Here is a 21,029-nt window from a genome sequence, read left to right on the forward strand (position 1 = left end):
CTGTACAGAGACAGCCTTTTTCTTTCTCTTTTTTTTATTTCCTCCCTCCCCTGGTACCTTCTCAAGTACTAATGGGGAGATAAGTTTCAAACTTGGTTTAGATTAACTAGAAATAGAGGGTTTTAAATCTCAAGTACTTACAAGGTGTGACCAAGTGGAAATGCAGCTTTTGTTCAGCTTAAGCTCCTTTGAAACCGGGGCAGAGGGATGAGCCAGTTCATGTTTTTCTTGCGTTTTCTAGGATAATATCCAGAAATCTCAAACTGAGAGAGATAAGGAGTTCAGGTGAGAATGCCTGCTGTGCCTCCTGAGAGCAGCAAAGACAGCACAGCCCCAGGGCTTGGAGGAGGAGAGCGTGGTCTGCAGGTCTTGTTTATGGTCCTGGGCAGGGATAGTTCACAGGTTGGTTGATGAGGTTCTCCATTGCGCTGGGGCCTCGTCCCTTCATTTGCACCCCAGGCTTGGGGTGAACAGGAGACAGAGGTCCATGGGGACATGGCCCTGAACAGGCAGTTGAGGCTGGAGATTTATTGTTTTGGCCATGCTTGCTCAACGAGTGTGTGGTAGAGAAGAAGATCCCCGTGTCCATGGGACTCGTCTCCTTCCTCCTGCAGGTGTGAGGTGGGAAGGGACATTTGTTAATTGGAACAGGGGAAAGGTTGGAAGGTGAGGAGATCAGTGGTGGAAGGGGAGTCCCTCCTGTGCAGACAGCTCTGACTTTTCTGAAACGAAAGCTGCTTTCCTCCCTTTCTTACAGCATTACTTGCCGTGGCATGAAATACTCAGCCTCCATTCAGCCCCTGACAAAATCCTCCTTTCCCATGCGGTGATGGGCTGAAACTGGACTTGTTCACTTGTCTGTCAAAGTAATTTCCTTTTAATAAATGCCTATAAATCCTGAACTTCCCAGCAGTCCTCCTCCAGCCCACCGAGCAGCGAGTACGCTGCCCTTTCTGTGTCTCCCACCCCAGGAGAAGCAGAGCAAAACCCGCTGCAATCCTGCTATTTTCTGAACCGTTTTCCAGAGGGAGGACGTTCTTTAACCAATTTGGCAAAGCACGAGTAGAGAAAACCTATTGATCTGTTGGGCTCTGATTAAGCACAGCTCAGGTTCATGCTGCCGGGGCCAGGGCGATAGCTAAAGCCTGATGCCTTTTAAGGAGCCCCAGAGACAATGAATGTCATCACTGAAAATATGTGTGGATTGAGTTTTTGTTTATAAATTAGCAAGCGGCTCTGGAGCTAAGAGGAGTTGTATTTATTGAAGGGAACCGAAGTGGTTTTTCGGGTGGCTGTGGCTCAGTGAGCACACCAAGGCAGGGGAAATAATATGGGTGCAATGAGGGTAGGGCATGGAGAAGGCTCGTTGGTTGACTGAGGACATGGCCATGAGCTATAATTGATGGGGAATCGGGTGTGGGAGGGGGCAAAAAAAGGGCACCTCATGGTGTTAATTAATAGCTGCTTCTGTTCATCAGAGTTTTTTGAGTTTTGCCCCAGGACTCGTGGTCTGGCTCCTGTTTTGAGGCAGACCCGGTGTGGTGCATATCTGCACCCACGCAGGGGGTGGAGAGGATTTTAAGGAGTGGTGTCAGGTTGAAAATTGCATCTTTGTGTGACCTGTTTGATTTTTTTCTTATGTATATATATTAAAAATCTGCAAGTGATGAGTCAGTAAAATGTTGTTGGTGTTTCCTGTGAAATAGCTGAGGTTGGTATTTTCTTTCTGTTATTTTTCCTTAGTTGCCATGGTAATGATTTCAGAAAGGTTTTATTCTGTAGCTGTTTGAATGGGGTAGAAGTTTTCATGGTCTTCTGGATCTGCTTGCAGAAGCAGAGCCCTCAGGATCAGGAGGGATCTGCCTCTTGGCCGGTCATCCCATCCCTCCCTCTGTGCTGTGGCGGACGGAGTGTTTTTTCTATTTTATTTTATTGTTAGCAAGATAGAGAGGAAAGACCCTGGGGTGCTTCTGCTCTTTTGTGCTGACATCCCCAGGGGCAGGGGCTGGCCAAGACCAGGCTTGGAGCTTGCTGCCTGGGCCAGGGGGAAATGGAGTGGATGGATCCAAACCAGACATGCCCACAGCACGGGGTGCAGGTCTGATGATGATGATGAAGAGCTTGTGCCACGCTACAATCATTTATCTTTTATGGGTCATGGAGGAAGGCAGGAGTAGAAGCCTTGTGAGCTCTCTGCACCGTCAGGGCACTTGGTTGCACTTCATCATGCAACAGGGCTTGTCTTTCAGGAATTGGGGAACACAGTCCCCATGGCTTCTGCTTTTAATGGCCCCAGCCCCTGTCCTCAGCCCTCTGAGAGCTTTCCCACCTTGTTGCCTGCAGCCTCTTGTGCTCAGCAGGCACCTCAGAGCCCCGTGCACAAGAAGGAGAGTTGTGTGCCACTGTCTTGTGCTCAGGTGGAAATGGAGCACGTCCCTTCTGCCATTGGAAACCTTGCTCGTGAGCTTCTACTTGGTTTAAAAAAAGAGAGGGGGAAAAAAAAAAGAAATATATTACAGCCTATCTCTGAATGCTGAAAAAGGGCAAGTTGCTGGTCCAGCTCAGAGATACCCCTTGAGACAGCATTTAATACCTGGGGACATCTTCCCTTGCCTCCTCCTGTCCCCCATGGCAGTGCCCTGCTTGGTGCCTGATGCAGAGAGCACCTTCTCCTCCTCCTGCCAGGCTGGGTGGGCACCCATGGCTCATCTCCTCCCCGCCACCTTCACTCGCCCTGTGGTGTTTATGAGAGATGCTGTTCTGTCTGCTCCTATTTTCTGTGCTGCCAGAGCTTGTCAATGTGCCGTTTGGTACATCAACAAACGGACACCACACAAACAGAGAGCTAACAGGGAATGATTTATCCAGGACATCATGTCTGTGTGTCCAGCAAGGCGAGGTGTCCTGGAAACAAAATTCAGTATTTGCTGAAGACTCATCAGAAGAGCTGGTGTTTCGTGCCACAGCTGAATCTCACTTGTATCTTGCTCTTTCTGGGTGTTGCTCGTTTAATCATAGGATGCTTTCCTTTTAATTAGTCAGTGCTGCTACTGATGAGAAAATTAGCAGAGTCTTCTTCTAATGGAGAAGCTGAGGCTATGGCAGATGTGTTGTAATCGGGGTGGTGGGCAGGAGGGTTTGTGCTGTAAAGAAACCCTAGGAGCTGCACCTCAAGCTCTGCTTCCCCACAAAATGCCCTTTCCAGGGTGGGTCCTGGAGGGGTTTGTTTTCCAAATATATCATTCAGTCAAAGGAAGGGTGTTACCTCCCCTGGCTGCTGTGTTGTGGCCCTTGGAGGGGAAAGCTGCTTGATGTTACCAGCTCTTTTCTTCCATGCCCGGTGAGGACCTGTGGAGCTGGTTGCATGCTGGGAGTCAGTGACTCTTCCAGGTACCTTAGGTCTAGAGCTGGTCAATATTGTTTTGATTAGACAGTTATTGTCAGAAAATGGCAGTTTATCAAGCTTGAAGCTGTTTGTGGGAGGGGAGCAGTTTCAGTGAAGCGGCTTCAAAAAAAAAAAAAAAAAGATTTATTGAAATACATTGTCTGAGATATTTGAAATGTCCATTTGGATAGTTGGGGAACAAAAAGTTCCATATTCTTCTTCAAGCTGACTTATTTTTTAATTTCAGTTGATTTACAGTACAGAGCAAATGGATAAGGGGATAGGGACTGAAAAGGAGGGGAGAGCTTTCAGAATTTTGGGCACTAAGTGTTTCAGTTTGCCAGTTCTGAAACTCTGCATTCCTGTTTGGAATGAGATGACAATTTCAATTCCCACGGGAGAGAAAAGCCACTTTCCTGCTGTATTGTAATGATGTCTAATGAAAGATGTCTCAGACATGTTTGTGATTTCTCTAGCGCAGAAGCATCTCATAAACAGTCCCATTATCCATGCGCATCTCCAGCTGCATGGAAATCCCATCGCTGGTGTTCTCAGAAGTGTTTGAATCCCCGCTGCCTGGCTGTCATCCCCTTGGGCAGGATCACGATCTCAGCCTGCTGCTATTTTTAGAACTAATTCCTGTTGGTGCTCGTGGCCGGGGTCTGGGTGGGTGCCCCATGGACTGGCTGAGCGATGTGTCCCTGGAAAGGGCTGCGGAGCTGTCACAGGGGGCTCACGAGCTGCCCCGGAGACCCCCTGAGCAGGAGCAAGGGCACTCCACAGCCGGCTGCAAAAATCCTCCGAGTAATTCGCATTTCCCTATCTCAACTCTTTAGGGATGTGTTGTTTCCCAAAGCAAAATAACTCCTTGATTTCAGCCCGGTCTGGATGTGGTGTTATTCCAGTGGATGCTCACCTTGCAGAACTCCAGGCTGCCCTGGAGACCCTCCCCTTCTGCCCAGCTGAAAGGGAAGTTTTCCCTTCTTTTTTCAACTCATTTTGGCCGTTAATTTTAGGTTTTTGGATATGACCTCTCACCTCTTTTTCAGATCCCATTCTTTGTTTTCATTATGGGCACCCAGCATCTCAGATATTAAAAACTGTTTCCTACAAGGGAAGTAGGAAAATGTGTGGAGGAGGAGTGGAGGGCCAGGCAGCTTTTTTGGGGTGAAGCAGAGGGAGATGGATGGATCTGATGCTGCTGTGGGTGCTGAGCATCACCAAGCTGCATGGGCTGACCCATAGCCCTCCCGTGCCAGGGGTATTTGAGGCTCTGATGAGTTGGGTGTGCTGGGAGGGATGTTTCATGGGCTGGGGGGGTGGCCACAGCCCTTCCAGTGGGTGCTAGGAACATTACAGCATAAAGTGCTGCTCCCCCCATCACTCCCCGCATCACCCAGCTGTGCCCTGCCAGTGCCTCCCGTCCGGATTTATACATGCCAATAACATCTCCAACCAGAAGGTGCTCACAAAGTGTGAGGTTTCATTAATCCAGGCTGTTTGCAGGACATCCCAGCCGGGGCTGGGTGGGTTTTCCATGTCAGCCCCCATGGGGAGGGGATGCCGCGGCTGTGGGAGATGTTGGATGCTGCTCATGCATCGAGGTATTTAACTGGATTGTGTCTGCAGGGCCGGTTAGATTTGGCAGCGTGGTCACAGAGGGGGAACAGAGGGTGGAAATCAGCCTTCAGGGCCCAGGTTAGCAGTGCTGATGGATGAGAAGGAAAGCTTCCAGGAACACGTGTACTTTCCAGCAGTATCGCTGCGGTAATGATAAGAGCACAGCCTGCCTCGGCACTGGGGCACTCATGAATGAGTTGGCATTTTTTTTGCAACTAATGTAGACTCTCAGCTGTTTGAAATTGTCCTGAGGTGCAGCTTGACATATAAGTTCTCGGCCTATTTATTACTTTGTGTCTGAGTGTTCCCATAGGTACAGGAGTTTAAATCAGGGCTGCGTTTAATATCGGGAGCTGGAGCGTTTGTATTTTAACTCTAGATCAACGAGGAGGTGATTTGGGCTGTATGTCTGGTGTGTTTGGCAAACTCTAAGCCAAGGGACCTGTTCCTCAGAGAGGAGGTTTGAAGCATAGGAAGTGTTCAACACCCCTTTTTTTTTTTTCTTTTTTATTACTTTTTCTTTTCAGGGCTGCTGTTTCCCCCCTTTGCTATCCTGTGACATCACAGGCTCCCACCGGTATTGGTGTGAGTCCCCAGGGATGACACTGCCACACTGAGATAATATCAGACCAATTTGGACCCCCATCTACCATTGCACTGGGTTGGAGGAACTTGAGCTGCAAGGGCTTGGCCAGCTGTACCTGGAGACTTCAGCCCTGAGAAAGGAAGAGCTGAATGTTCACATGGAATTTTCTGTTTATTTGCCAGCATATATCTGTGAAGCTTTTGGTCGCTGTAATTTCTTGGGCCTCTAAAAGACAACTGATCAAGTGTTGACCCAGCACATTTGATAGGACAACAGGAAACAACCTCAAGTTGCACCAGGGGAGGTTTAGGTTGGATATTAGGAAAAATTTCTTCACTGAAAGGGTTGTGAAGCATTGGAACAGGCTGCCCAGGGAAGTGGTTGAGTCCCTATCCCTAGAGGTGTTCAAAAGATGAGTAGATGTGGTGCTTAGGGACATGGTTTAGTGGTGCACATGGTTTAGTGGTGGACACGACATTGTTAGACTTATAGTTGGTCTCAATGATCTTAAAGGTCTTTTCCAACCAAAATGATTCTCTGATTCTACAGTCTGGCCGTAACCCGCTGTGGTGCTCAGGCATCTAAAGCCACGGTGGTTACACAGGGGGATTTAGAAAAGTATCTGAGTGAGTGAAGTACTAAACTACCCCTAAGAGGAATCCAGCACCCAGTGTAAGGTGTTTTGTGATCTGTGCCAGCCCACGGCCCCATGGGGCACCTCAGCATTGCCGACATGGTCCTACGGCCATCTGCCAAGCACGATGCTGTCTCTTGATTTTAATGAAGCCTTTAAGTAGAAACATGCAGTTGCAGCTCTGTGTTGGGGTTAAATGGGGAGAAGGGATCTGGTGCTGCAGATTCTGCTCCTGTCTTTGCCACTGACTGATCCTAAACAGACTACACCACCGGTTTTTGTCTTCTGCCATATGTTTTCCAATAATGGCCGCCCACCCGCCGGGGAAAGCGCAGCGCTGGGCGTCTGCAGGCATTGTTGGGAACCCTCTGTGAAATAGGCTAGAAAAACATGAAAGGTATTAATTTAGGTCTAAGATTACAGGAAGTCTGTTTGTTAGGTATTTTTGTACCCCTGTTTTTAGATTGACAGTCTGAATTTCCAGGATCGGGCCCTTCCTCAGTCACAGTATTTGGGGCTTCCTGATAATGAGGTTTTTTGAGCTGTTGCAGTTATAGCACCTCAAATCTCTGCATTTGAAAATCATTCCTTAATCTTTTGATGCGATACTCAATGAAAAGACAGACCCTAAAAGGATACTTATGTGAGAAAACAGTCCAACTTTCCTTTCTACATAAGGAGAATGGGTTTGGAGGACGTGCAAGCGTTAAGGCTCGATACCTGCTACATTTCCATAAACCTCCTGAGGTGGTACTAAAGCCACGATTAACGTGAAGTCCATATCTGGATTTACCTGCTCAATTTACAATGGGTGTATAAACCTTAAATACTCTGATAGTAGTTTTCTTCTCTCTCCTGGGCTTTGAGTGAGCTATTACCATTTTCTCGCTACACCGTTAGCGTTGGTATTCCTACGCTTGCAGTGTTGGGGCTTGTATTTCCAGGTGTAATTTTGGATATGCCTAACAAATGGAGCTGTGCTGCTTACCATGTCCCTTTCCTCCTCTTCTTTCCCCAGCCAGAAGAGCTTACCAATGCCCTGGAGATCAGCAACATAGTCTTCACGAGCCTCTTTGCCCTGGAGATGCTGTTGAAAGTCCTTGTTTATGGTCCTTTTGGCTACATTAAGAATCCATACAACATCTTTGATGGGATCATCGTGGTGATTAGGTACAAACCTAGAGCTTTCTTTATGTGTGTTTCCCCTCGTTTGGCTGTTTAATTAAACAGAAAGTAATGGAGAGTGGGCATAAATGGCTTCCTATGACACTTTATACTTCTCTGCTGTAAATTAATGCACTTAGACATGATTGCTAATACATGCCTTGGGGTTATTTTATGGTCATTTTCGAGAGAGGCTCAAGCAGAAAGCTATCAGTCCCAATGTCCTGGGAAAGTCGGGGATCCAAATGGTACAAGCAGCGCCTGATTAAGAGCTGTCTGGTTTTTTGGCATGTGCAGAGGCTGTAATTGCCCCTGCAGCTGCAGGCACTGATTTGCAGGCGTGTTTTTGACGCTCTACTGGGGCTCTGCTCTTTGCAAGCCTGGATGGAGTCCAGCTCACCAGGGGCATTGGCAGTGCCTCTCTGCTCACTTCCCATCCCTCTCCTCTCTCAGTTTTACCCTCTCTTTGCTTCCTGTCCATCGTGCCTTTGAATTAGGCTTTATCTTCTCATCCAGCAATGACCTTTGTTTCTCCTTCAGCGTGTGGGAGATAGTGGGCCAGCAAGGCGGGGGGCTCTCGGTCCTACGGACCTTTCGGCTCATGCGTGTTTTGAAGCTGGTCCGCTTCATGCCAGCCCTCCAGCGCCAGCTCGTAGTCCTCATGAAGACCATGGACAACGTGGCCACATTCTGTATGTTGCTGATGCTCTTCATCTTCATCTTTAGGTGAGCGTTTTCTGATTCCCAGTCCTGAGGTCGCTTTGGGTTTTCAAGGTGGGATCCCATGGCGAGGAGGGGAGATGTGAGTCCGTACCAGGGCATGGCTGAGCTGAACAGTCCCAGAAACAGCATCACTGTCCAGCACTGGCGATGGCTTGCTGCCCTGACTAAACTCTGTTAACTCTGGCCGAACAAGACATCTGCCTTTGCAAAATGATTTACAAGGAAAATCTTTCAGCTGGATGATTCCTTGACATCGCCCCAAGACAGCGGTCCCATTACTTCCCGACTAGCAGAAAGCCTGGTGCTAAAAATATTGCCAAGGAGAAGGCAGTGTTCCTAAAATAAAGTCAGCCATGGTGGGGCTTGTGCTCTTGCATGGCCTCTTCTTCTGAGAAATGAAATTCTGCAGTGGAAACATTAGAAATACACTTGGTGTAGCCCCGAATTTTTAGATTTTGGTCTAGATTTTGAGAAGAGCCTGTTTCCTTTTAACAGCCAATTCTGGCGTTCCAGCAATCCAGGCACTGGGAGGGCTGAAGAAAGACAGTCTCTTCCATGGAATAACGTCCCTCTCCCAGTGAGATGTTTCACTCCAAAGCCACCATTTGCAGCTGTGGTGTTCAGTAGAGCTGTAAATAATGTGATTATTCAGGTTACTGGCGAGGAGCAGGGGAAAACAAATTATTCTTTTAGTATCAGTCTCAAATGAAAGGTGTTCTGTTTTCCTGTCAAAACTGAAAAAAGCTGTTTTGGGTCCCCTGATATGTCTTATTCGGGCATTTCACAGAAACTCTTTCTGTCTTCCTAATTCAATTTAAGCATATTTTACTAAAAATGTGTCATTGCAAAACAGAAAGTCAAAACATTTTGTTTAGAAAATGTTGAAACAAAATGCTTTGACTTAAAAAAAACCAAACCCCAAACAAAACAACAAAGCAAAAAACAAAGCAGAAGAAAAAGAAGGAGCAGGCATACTTTTTGATTGAAACTCCTTGACAGATTTGACCCAAATTCACAACTGGTTTGCATGATCTTGAGATGTGCTTTTCAGTGAAAGAATGATTCATCTTTTTTTAAAAAAAAAAACAACAACCAACCAAACAAAAAAGAATTGCCCAGATGAAATCAGGAGACACAGTCAGCTCTGATGTATGATTGTTAGTTTTTAATAGGAGACCAATGTTGTCTCCTGTTGACTCCATGCTTTCCCTCCCATGCAGCATCCTGGGGATGCACCTCTTCGGCTGTAAGTTTGCTTCAGAGCGAGACGGTGACACGCTCCCTGACAGGAAGAACTTTGACTCTTTGCTCTGGGCCATCGTCACGGTTTTCCAGGTACAAAATAGAAAATGCCAAAACTCATGTGAGTTTTAGGGGCTGGGGTTGTTTTCCAAAGCATCTGACAAAGCTTAGTGAAGCTCCTTGCCATGGAAGGGAGAGGACCCAAAACTACATGTGAGGGAACACAGGAGGTTTCAGACCATTTTCAAGAATAAAGGAGAAAGCTGATGAGAAGGGGCTGCCGAGGCAAGAGGCTCTTGCATTTGCAGGGTATGGGCTGGGTGGGTGAAAGTGAGCACAGAAGGTGAAGATGGAGAGGATGAGATTGGGACCATTTGCGGTGGCATATTTCAACAAAGATCAGAGTCTGGTTGAAGTCCATAATTGCTATGTGTAGATTTTTGTTCTAGCAGCTCTGAGCACTGTAACTGCAGGATTTATGAAGGACTTTTAGCTGCTCTTGCCGACCGAAGGGAAGGTCCAACCCAGGCGATGTCACACTCCCTTACGGCTGAACGTGTCCCTTGGTGCGGGTGGGAGTCGAGGGGAGTTTGGGCAGGGTCCTTACTGGGAGTCACGGTTGCTTTGGCCCCGTCTCTTCTCTGGCTCAGAAGGTGGCTTGGACCAGAGTTGTCCTCCTGTGTTTATGTATACACAGTGGATACCCCAAAAACTTGGTGCTTGTCTGGCCCATCCAGAGCACAGATACCCAGCCAGGCTTGGGGAAAACTGCACATAATCCTCTGGTGTCTCCATTTTCCTGTCACCTTTCCTCTGCAGATTTTGACCCAGGAAGATTGGAACAAGGTTCTTTACAACGGCATGGCGTCAACCTCCTCCTGGGCTGCTCTCTACTTCATCGCTCTCATGACGTTTGGGAATTATGTTCTCTTTAACCTGCTGGTGGCCATCCTGGTAGAGGGTTTCCAGACAGAGGTAATGTCCTCATGCTCATGCCTTTGCTTTCTTCTAAAGTTCCAGGACCTCCAGATCCTGGAATTTGATTTCTGAGATGGACAGCAATACGTTTACAAGAGTGATACATGAAAAAAAGTGGAGGAAAATTTTAGGTGGTCTTTTTTGTTGGTTTTTTTTCTCCTTTTTTCTCTTTCTTAGCCACAGCACAATTTAATACAGCAAGCTCTCTAAAGGAAGGGCTTAGATGAAAAGCGTTGTTAGCATGAATGCAGGAGTGGGAATTCAGCAGTGAGTCAGGCACTGCGGATGCAATTGCTGCTGTGACAGTGTCTTTGAAACAGTTCTCACCGTGTTTGTCAGCCAGATTAAAAGCCTTTTCTGAAAACTTAAGCAGGCTGGTAAGAGATTAGTGACACGATTATCTTTTTTGATGGTATGCATACATGGAGCTCTTCCTGTTTCCAGCCCCATGATGCTCTGCACATCTTAAAGTACATCATTTCTGGTCTCTGCTGGGAACTTCCATGTTACATCCCAGGTTACTGGAGATCTTTCATGGAAGGGCAGGGGGACATTTAGGTTTGAACTCAACCTTTTTTTTCATTCTACTGCCTGTCCAACTGGGAGCGAGCAAGCATGTCACCTGGTCCCCAGAGTGGGGGATCTGAGGTGCCCACCCACTCTCTGCAAAAATGGTCCAACTGTCCAAGAACATCAGTAAGGGGAGGGGACCTTTACAGCCTGCCCAGGAGGTCAGCGAAGTAAATATAACCTAGAACTGCTCACTGGGATCTGTTTGTATAGGCTGTGCTTTTACAAACTATCTCTGATTTTTTATAAGTGTTCCAGGGTGCCTTTATGTTATTTAAGATTTGCTGCTTGTGTATCACAATGTCCTATGCTATGAATAGCTATGCACAGTTTATTATTATTATTATTTTCAGAGCACAATTTAGAGTTGAATTAATGGAGTCGTACCAGGAGATAGCAAGAAGAAATATTTTTTATTTTTGTATCGTGTCTCTCTGTGTCGGCGCTTTTTCTTCTTAATTGTTATTGTTGTAGCTGTTTCTGTCTGTAACCCCCCACCCCACCATTCAGCCGAAGGGAAGGTCACTGCCAGGTTCTCCCAAATAGCACAATGTTCCCTTGCCCAAGTGAGAAGAGGTAAAAAGCTCCTTGTCTGCTTGTGATGACAGCTTCAAAACCCACCTTTTGTCTGTTCAGCCAAGCACATTGATTCTCTGAAGGTCGCCGGAGAGGGAGATCACCTGCTGCCCCCGCTCCTTAGAGAGAAGGCCGCAGCTTTTAAATGCAGCAGCCCCTGTTCCAACCCCTGCTCCTTGAGGGAGGCTGACACCTCTGCTCCCCTGTTCTGACCCCTGCTCCTCGAGGGAGGCTGACACCTCTGCTCCCCTGTTCCGACCCCTGCTCCTCGAGGGAGGCTGACACCTCTGCTCCCCTGTTCCGACCCCTGCTCCTCGAGGGAGGCTGACACCTCTGCTCCCCTGTCCCAACCCCTGCTCCTTGAGGGAGGCTGACACCTCTGCTCCCCTGTTCCGACCCCTGCTCCTCGAGGGAGGCTGACACCTCTGCTCCCCTGTTCTGACCCCTGCTCCTCGAGGGAGGCTGACACCTCTGCTCCTTGGCTCAGCCTGGTGTTTCATGCTAGAGCATCCCCGTGCTCGCCTGCCGGCATGCTCCTGCTCCCGGCTGCCCGGCTGCCTCGTTCCCTGGGCAGCAATTAATCCCGCGCTCGCTTTGCAGCCAGCTGGTACTGTGGCCTAACACCCTGTGAATTCATGCCCTGGCTTAATGCGCTGTGATTTTATTCCAATAACTGTGTCCTTGAGGGTTTGTCTTCCCTGGAGTCAGGGGAACCGCCTGCAGCATCCCCTCTAATTTGCTTTTGGGCAGCTGCCCCATCACCTGCCCCTGCTCCTTTGTGGCACTTAGGGCCATGGTTTAGGGGTAGACTTGGAAGCGTTAGGTTTATGGTTGGACTTGAAGAACAACTTGAGTTGGTTTGGGTTTTTTTCAAGGTCTTTCCCATCCTGAATGATTCAATGGTTCTCCTCTGCTGGGGCAGCTCCAGGATTTCCATGTAAGCTGAAAATGTGCTTTAACTGCAGAGTTAAAAACAAACAAACAAACCCAAACAACAAAGAAACCCCCCAAACTTAACAGCATACATAAAGGAGTAACTTGTGATTCAGGAGAGCACTGATATAGTCTGGAGCTGGTGATGCTCGCGCTGGTATTGAGAGGGGAGCGCAGGGACCAGGACCCAGCGCAGCCTCCAAAGATCAAACCCTCCCTGGCTCATTCTGCCCAAGCACGGCAACCTCAGTGAACTCGCACCAGATTTCGATAATTTGTGACTCTGATTACAGCACTATTTTATATCTCAGGCTTTGATGATGGCATTTTCATAATAATCATCTTTCCACATCCTTGTTATTCGGAGTTTTCCAGTAAATTGCAATGGGATCAAGAGATCCCTCGGCTCAACCCAAGTTTCCCGCCGCAGTCGGGGAGTGAATGTTTGCTGAAGGTCAGGAGCCAGGTCTGGCCTTGCTGGTTTATGTTTATTCAGCTTTGCTGGTGTGTAGCTTTGCAAACAGATCTCGTTCTGGTTTTTGCTAGCTGGCGCACAAAGAATCTTCTCCTAAGCAGAATTAATAGAGAGATCATCTCTCACTGTAACAAACCCCAGCGTCTCCCTCCTGTGATTGCACTTGACCCTGACTTGGTTTGCTTTCTTGTTGTTTGGTTGGGTTTTTTTTTTTTCCCCATTCTCCTTCAGGTTTCTGGGCTGAAACACAATCCCGGGGCTGCTGCCTTTATCTCCCTGGTCCTTGAGTGCCTTTCCTCAATCTGCAAGCACCTCGTTAATTTTAGTGCATGGCTTTGCAGCCCCAGTTGCTAGGCAGCACATGTATATAAGCAGTTGAGAAACAAAAAGGACCTGTTCCAAACTTTAAATACGGAGCAATATATTTTGCAGGGTTGAGTTTCTTTTTCTTTTTTTTTTCTTTTTTCCTTTTTTATTTGGTAACCTGCCTCTCTCTTCCAAGAGGTGCACGCAGGGCTTTATGCAACGTGGTTATTTTTGACCGCACGTTCTCTGATTTAACTCGAGCCTGGCGTTGGCGCGGGGAAGGTGAGCAAGGGGACTCCATTTGATCGAGCTGCTAATTTGAAATTGCTGCCTGACCTCTTGGGTCCCTGCCCTGGGGACTTCTCTCTGAAGAAAGCAATGACTCCTTTTTTTCAGCCATAAAGCTCTTCTCCCAAGGGACTTGCTAATAATATTGTCTCCGAAGCGTATTCTTCCATTGGTAATTCTCCTGGTTTCATGTCCCATTGTCCCTGGCCACACTCGCTTGTGAGTTTGTTCCTTCCCCTCCTTTGTGCCCCTCTCCCTTCCCAGGACCCTCCTCCAGCACCTCCATCCTTTCCTCTGCAGGAGGATATTACCTGCTCTCTGGATGTAACATCCTTGGTGAAATCAGGACTTTGACTTGTGGGCTTCAGCCAGAGGGAACAGTCCCTTCTCCCACCAGAAGGGATTTTGGATGGTGTTTTTCTTGCATCCCTCACCTTTGGCATTCCTCTCAGTTTCAGGATTTTCCTTGTGAAGGAAAAGTGTTTCTATGTTTTCTCTTTCAATGGTTTTTCCGTGACACTCTATGTTTACAACCAAAGACTTTAAATTAAGTGTCCATTACATCACTGGCATGACACTGTTGGCCCATCCAGATCCCAAAGCTGATCAGTTTTTCTTAAACTCTTCATCCCAGCCTAGAGTGGGATGAGTTTTACATCCCATGTAGCAACTGGAAGAAAGAACCATTGCCCTATGGTGAAGAAATTAAGCCAGTGGGACAACCTGTGCCCTTCTCACACAGTCTGTGACCTCCCAGAGCCCTGCAGGATGAGACCAGGCACAGCCACACTGACCAAAATGTGCCGAGGAGCATTGGAAGAGCCACTCCTGAGGAAGGGGAAACGCAATGAGGTCGAAAATGACATGTACTTTCCGAGTGGGTAGGGCAAGATTGACTTCTGGTGCTGCAAAGAGATGCTGGGGCCACTCGTGTGGCAAAGCCCCCCAGGATGGGGCTGTGCCCCCCTGCCCCCAGACCCCTGCCGCCTTTGGGCACCCCGCTGATTTGAATGGGTGTCTCCACTAACCAGGGTGAGGAGGGACATGAGCTCACGGCAGGTTCTGGTGACTTTTCTTAAATTAGATATGTCACCTGGCTGTGAGAGGACTGATGTTGTGTTAATCAAACATTCATTAAAAGCCTCCATTGCTGCTTAATGAAGGCTTAATAAATAAAGATCCCATTATGCAGCTGCAAAAAAAAAATAGTAATAATCATGTTTTCAATAATTAGCTGGTGTTTCATTAGCACAATTATCAGTTAGGAGCTGAAGCAAGCTCTTTTCGAAACACTTAATTTAAAGGTAAGGCTGGTCCCTTCGAAGGGCTTCGCTCCATCTGAGATCTTCCACCCCCTCCCTGTGCCGAGCAGAGCGGGTGCCCCAGCCCAGCGCTCCGTTGCGGCCGCACGCTGCCCTTCTCCCCTTCCCTTCTCCTTCCCTTCCTCTTCTCATCTGTTTGGTTTGTTTTTTTTGATTCCCCTCTCAGTCCTACTGTTGAAACTGTGAAAATTGAACCCCGCCTTCCCCTTCCTTCCCCCTCCCTCCCCCCGCTTCTCCTTCAGGAGATCTCCAAGCGAGAAGACGCGCGGGGGGAGTTAAGCAGCAAAGACGCGAGTGGGCAGTTAAGCTGTATTCAGCTGCCTGTCGACTCGTCGGGGGTACGTACACAGCACATCCCACCGCCCGCCGTGGTTGTCTCTCTCGTGGTGCCTGGTCACACGCCGTGGTGCTGTTCTCATTGTAGTAGCTGTCATTCTTTTGGGGTTTCTTTGGGTGTTTTGGGAGTTGTTGGGTTTTTTTCCTTCTTTTTTTGTCGTCCTCATTGTCAAGTCAGCCTTGATTTTAAGTCCCTTCCTTCTCTGAGAGCGCCAAGTAAATTAAGGTGGGTGCTTCGGGGTGGCTGATGTGACTCCAGCCCTGGCTCTTGCCGACCCCTTCTGAATGCCTGTCCCAGGGAAGGCTCCCCATGGGGCTGTGACAGCCCCTCCACAGCGTGGTCCCGGCCCGGGGACCTCCCTAGGGATGCGGACGGCGATGCTGATTGCTGGATACTCCTGCCAAGCGCTCCCTCCATCACGCAGGCGAAGGAGGGTGCCTGGGAGCGAAGGGACCTGGAATCAAGCCTGTTTGTGGACACATGTTGGGGGAGCCCCGTGCTCAGCAGGATGGGGTAGGACAGTGGCAGCTGTGCTGTGTCCCAGAAAGGCTGGCTGGGATGCTGGGATCACCGGCAAGATGCCACGTTACAGCATGAGTCAGGAGGTGACATGGTCCCATTCAGGTCTGAGGAAGCTGAAGATCTCCGAAGTACAGCACACCCCAAACCTTACACTTCTGCCAAACCCTGTCTTTCTCTTTACCACACCCTTCCCTTTCTGTCCTTTCTGAGAAGTCTGGCTTTTCCTTCAGCACAAAAGCCCTTTCCCATCATATCCCAATGTATCAATTCCCTTCGGTACAGGCTGGTTGAGCCATTGTACCATCTGGTCCATCTTGACGTACCCTCATTTCCCAAAAGGATTTTAACTCCCTGTTCTCTCATAACCCCTTTTCTATCCAGAAAGGCAAACTGGGAGTGCAAGAACAGGTAACGAGCGGCAGCCCTGGCTGCGAGATGCTTGCCTGCACCGTCCTGAGTCTGGCACGTGGTGTTTCAGAGGGGATGCTTTCTGCCCTCCAGACGTGGGGTTTGGTGCTGGGGAGGGGGGTGGGAGGTCCCTGTGTATCTCTGCTTTTCCATCTTGGCACATATCTCATTATGTGCCCTAAAACTTTCCTTTGGGCTGTTAAAGAGCACTCCAGGCATACAAATCACATAAAATTCTCCTTGTTATTTATTCATTTTTCATAAGCCATTAGGGAGAATGAGTAATTCCTGGCAGGCCCCCTGAGCAGCTGAGCCGGGAGCCTCTGCAGGGAGCGTACCTGGAGCCAGCTGGAGCCCCTGTTCACACGGAGACACCAGTTTGACTCCAGCAAAGTTCAGGCCAGCCTGACTTTACTGCTCCCCCTTGCAAGGTGCATTCCTGACTTTCCCAGTCTGCGTCCTACAGGATGAGCTTCCCTGAATAGCACAGGAGTTCTGAATCCTCAGGAGGGGAAGTTATGAGCCAACGCTTCACGTCACACTCTTTTGCCTTAAAAACATATGTCTGAGAGCATCTAGTCTGGCTGGGAAAAAAAAATAAATCCTTAACTGTTTAGTGACCCCATGGGAGAATTAAGGCTCATCCCTCTGGGGTTTTGCCTAACAAAGAGGCTCAGGGCACTGGACCTTGTGTCAGATGCCATCTCCTCCTCCCATCCCAGGCTGGGGCCCCTCTGGGTTTTTACAACCAACAGGTACCCGAGCACCAAACCTCTGCAGCGCTGGCCAGGGCTTCCGGGGTCAAAGCTTAGCCTTGGTGGGGTTTTCTGGGGCTCCTGGTCTCTCCCAGCTGAAGCAAGGGTCTGCTTGGCTTCTTTCATCCCAGCATCCTCCCTCCCTTCCCATGTCTCCTCCCTCCCCACGTACATCGTGACGGGGCTTGGTGCCCTTTGCCAGAGCAGTGGTTTCAGCCGTGAATCCTCCTCTTTTGGATGGGTATCGTTCTGGCGAGCACCACTGCCCGTCGGGTGCATCCTGACTATACCACACCCTAAGCGCCTTTCTGCAGTGCCAATGGACAGAATCAGTGGGGCGCGCAGGGTCGTCCCCAGTCGGGTCCGTGCCGCAAGACCAAGCGAGAGCCCGGGCGCCACGCTGCAAGCAATGGTAAACCTCTTCTCTCTCCTCCCAAGAACAGACCCAAGTCAAAGCAGGCAGCTCTCGCTCAACCCCCAGCGTTCAAAATGATCCAGTGGAATTTAAATCCCCCAAATGAAACGGCGTAAATCACCAAAACTTCTGCTTCTGTTGTGTGTGGAGCTGGGAGGGGAATGGCCACCCGCGGCAGTTGTTATCAGGTTCTGCCACCTGGATCCTCTCTGTACTGGTGGGGTGTCCATTAACACGTGCCCATTAGCTGTGTTGGAAATTTAAGGTCCCTTGTGCCCCTTTTGAATCCTGGATTGCTTCCTTGAAGCATCACTAGAAAGAGCCACACACAGGGAGTTTTGATCTGTAGTGTATAAATTGAGAGATGAGTAAGGTCAATTTTTGTCACAAAATTGCTCATCGGATATCTGTCCTTCCCTAAGATTTGCCCAGTGTGCAATTCCAGCAGCAAAAATTAAGCAATAGGGGTTTTTTTCTGATCCCTTTCTGGGACCACGTTTGGACACAGAGGCAGTCTCTCTTCCTGGTAGGAGGTTAATTAGTCTGTGGTATAAATATGTGCATGCATCATTTTGTGAGAGGTGATGTTGCATCGTGGTGCAAAATTCAGTGGATCTGTAGGTGTGGTGTTGGAGACGGGAATCCATTTTTTCAGAGGGGCGTCCGTGCACCACTGTACTTCACCCTCCTTGCTGAAGCCTTCTGTTTTGCTCTAGGGTGATGCTTCCAAGTCCGATTCGGAGGGGGATCTCTTCCCCCACAGCCTGGAAGAGGAGAGAGGACTTAAGAAAAACTTGTCGAATCCAGCCTGTGAGTAACAACCCTGGGAGGACAGGCCCTTCCACAGAAATCTCACTTTGCTGTGAAAAAATATATGTCCTGAAGGGAAGAGACCTTCTAGAGAGAATGGCATGGTCCAAGCCATGGCATGCTTGACCAAGGCCAGCAGACTTAGTGCATGGGGTTGGATTGTGGGATGCAAACAGAGACACGATGGCATTTGGGCTGTAATCGCCCCACCAAGCCCAAGGTCTGGGCTTTTGGGGTGTCTCTACAGTAGCACCACAGAGAAGTCACAGGGAAGGAGGATGGAGGGAGCTTGGCTTGGGCAGGAAGTTCCCAGAGTTGGAGCTGGTGGGTGTTGGTTGGAGGGTTGAGAGGCAGCAGATGACAATGTACATCTGCTCTCCTCTCTCACTGGCACCTGATCCTACTGGTACCTGATCCCATTCCTGATTTACATCCCCTTACTCCCTTGCCAGGCTGAAGGACGGGCTCTCAGCAATCCAGAAGGGCTTTTGGCTGCCATCCTCCTGATGCTTGGAGGAAAACTGTCCCTGCACAGCTGCTTTGCCTGCCTGGGAGCAGGTTGTAGATGTGGCCCTTGAGGTTTGATACCTAAAGCCCACTTGTGTCTTCCAGTGATGGCCCTGAGCGACCACCCGGACCTGAAGAAGAGCCTGACCCCACCATTGATCATCCACACCGCTGCCACGCCGATGCCCATGCCCAAGAGTGCCATGTTCGGAGATGCAGCGCAGGGCTATGAGTCCCGCCGGGCCAGCGGCGTCTCCATGGACCCCACTGCCCATGAGCTCAAGTCCCCGGTACTCATGTCACCTCCTCCTGTGGATACTCAATGGGTGTCCATTGGGCTTACGGGACTGTCTGTCCAAACACCTGCCCCAGCTGGTGCAGCAGCAGCTTGGTGTGGGGTGGTTGTCATGGGGCTGATGTTCTCCCTGTTCTTCCCGCAGCCCAGCGCCCGCAGCTCCCCGCACAGCCCCTGGAGTGCCAGCAGCAGCTGGAACAGCCGCCGCTCCAGCTGGAACAGCATTGGCCGGGCCCCCAGCCTCAAGCGTCGGGGTCAGAGCAGCGAGCGCAGATCCCTCCTCTCTGGAGAGGGGAAGGAGAGCTCGGAGGAAGGGGAGAGCTCGGACGAGGAGCACTCCAGCCGGGCTGGCAGCTTCAATGGCTCTTTGCCTCATCGTATGGAGTCACTGGAAACAAAAGGCTCCTTTGACCTCCAGGATACACTCCAGGTGCCTTCCCTGTACCGGACCAGCAGCATGCACAGCAGCCGAACCTCCACCTCCGAGCACCAGGACTGCAATGGGAAGACCTCTCCGGGTCTGCTGCTGCACCAGCTCCACCTGGATGACCCTCGACAGGACTGCGATGACTGTGATGATGAAGGCAACATGGTAAGGAAATGCCAAGCACTTACTTTGGGTTTTTTTTTCCTTGTCAAAGTGATGCCTGTACCACTCTCTGGAGTGCACAGGTGAGTCTGAAGCAAAGGCTCTTGTATGGCTAGGGTCTCACCATCACCACCAGACCAGACTGAGAGTCACGCAGAAGAGCACCAGAAGGTGTATGGGCTGTAGATACCACCAGAAGTAGGATTGGCATCGTGTTAAGAATTTCAGTGCTGTGTCAGATGGAGAGATGAGGGCAGAACTCTCCAGGTTGCACTAAAAGCTACAGAGCAAAGGCTATCTCTTGGAAATACATGCTTTTCTGGTTTTCTTTTTCCTTTTTTTTAAAAAAAAACCAAACCAAAACCCCAAGTAGCAGCTCTCCCTGCTTTCCAACCATTATTCAGCTTTCTTCCCCATGCACACTGTTGTTTTCTGTTGACATCAGCAGGCAACAACATGGCAGGGCTTGTCCCCCCATTCCCATGGCAGCATTAGTCCCGTGGAGACGGTGGTAATTTAAAGGCTTGGCATTAATTTCCATACAAAGAGGTATTAGGCCAACAAGCATCTCTTGAAAAGTGCCATTTAGAAAATATGAGGGATTTGACTGGTTTTCTGAGGTTTTTTGCATGGCTAGCAGAGAGGGACTTGAGCTGGGCGGCAGGATGCTCATGGGGACTGTCCCATCAGGGTGTCCTCAGGACAGTTCTGAGACGTTTTGGGGTGTTTTCTGCTCTTCCAAGTTACCTCTTTGTTTCATTTTACCTTGTTCTCAGGCTTAAAAATGCAGTGGTCTGTTGTGTCATCCCTGGGGGTAACTTGGTTTCTGTTGGTGAAGTGGATGAGTTTTGGGTAGAGCCACATGATGGCAACCAGGGCGGTACTGAAAACATGAAAGCTGTGGCTTGTGGACATGATTTTACTGTATTTCACTGAATTTGTTGAATGTAAATGGAATTTTTAGCATGTGAAGGAATGCAAAAGGCAGCGATGACTCCAGAGAAGGAACAGGAGGAGAAAGAGATAGTGCTGGCAGAATGGTGTCACTCAGCCGTGAATCACCTTTAAAAAAAGCCATTATCCCATTACATCTCCAGCATGGATCCTCAGCCTGGGATTTTTACTGATTGTCATAACCTGGTTTTTAACCTCCATAAAATAAATTGAATTTTGAAGAAAAGGAGCAGTAATTATTTTTTGAAAAAGCACTATTAAAAGTGATCAAGAGAGCATGCTTTTTATCGCTAACTAGGGATTTTTTTTTTCATGCTCCAACATCTGCTGCTTTTTCCAGCTCACCTCATCCAAACATCCCACAGGTTCCTTCCTTTCCCCTTACCATATCAGAAGCCAGCAGCTCCCCTTGCATTGGACATCATGTGATGGGACATGTCCCACCCAGCCCCACAGCCCCAGCCAGTGCTGATGACAGACTCTTGAATAAGACACATATTTTTAATCTTCATTATAGCAGCTGCTTTTAGTATAAACCAAACGTCGTCGTCTTCTATGTGCCAAGGTCTGGCCATGTAGGTTTAGACCAAAGGTCCCTCAATTCTTTTCCATGGAGCATTCAGAAGCCAGTACCT

General features: G+C 49.0%; 1 protein-coding gene across 1 annotated transcript in view; it reads left to right on the forward strand.

Moving 5' to 3' along the window:
- CACNA1G (calcium voltage-gated channel subunit alpha1 G) overlaps positions 1-21,029 on the forward strand; it is a gene marked incomplete at its 3' end in the record, with an annotated part of 99,475 nt that overhangs the window by 27,248 nt on the left and 51,198 nt on the right. Inside the window, exons 10-17 of the mRNA XM_029084611.1 lie at positions 7,244-7,395; positions 7,930-8,115; positions 9,333-9,447; positions 10,174-10,329; positions 15,045-15,140; positions 17,956-18,049; positions 18,662-18,846; positions 18,997-19,443. Coding sequence (XP_028940444.1) covers positions 7,244-7,395; positions 7,930-8,115; positions 9,333-9,447; positions 10,174-10,329; positions 15,045-15,140; positions 17,956-18,049; positions 18,662-18,846; positions 18,997-19,443 — 1,431 coding nt within the window. The remainder of the gene's footprint in view (positions 1-7,243; positions 7,396-7,929; positions 8,116-9,332; positions 9,448-10,173; positions 10,330-15,044; positions 15,141-17,955; positions 18,050-18,661; positions 18,847-18,996; positions 19,444-21,029) is intronic.

This window comes from Antrostomus carolinensis, unplaced genomic scaffold (genome assembly GCF_000700745.2).
Source record: "Antrostomus carolinensis isolate BGI_N321 unplaced genomic scaffold, ASM70074v2 scaffold17354, whole genome shotgun sequence".
Classification (NCBI taxonomy): Eukaryota; Metazoa; Chordata; class Aves; order Caprimulgiformes; family Caprimulgidae; genus Antrostomus; species Antrostomus carolinensis.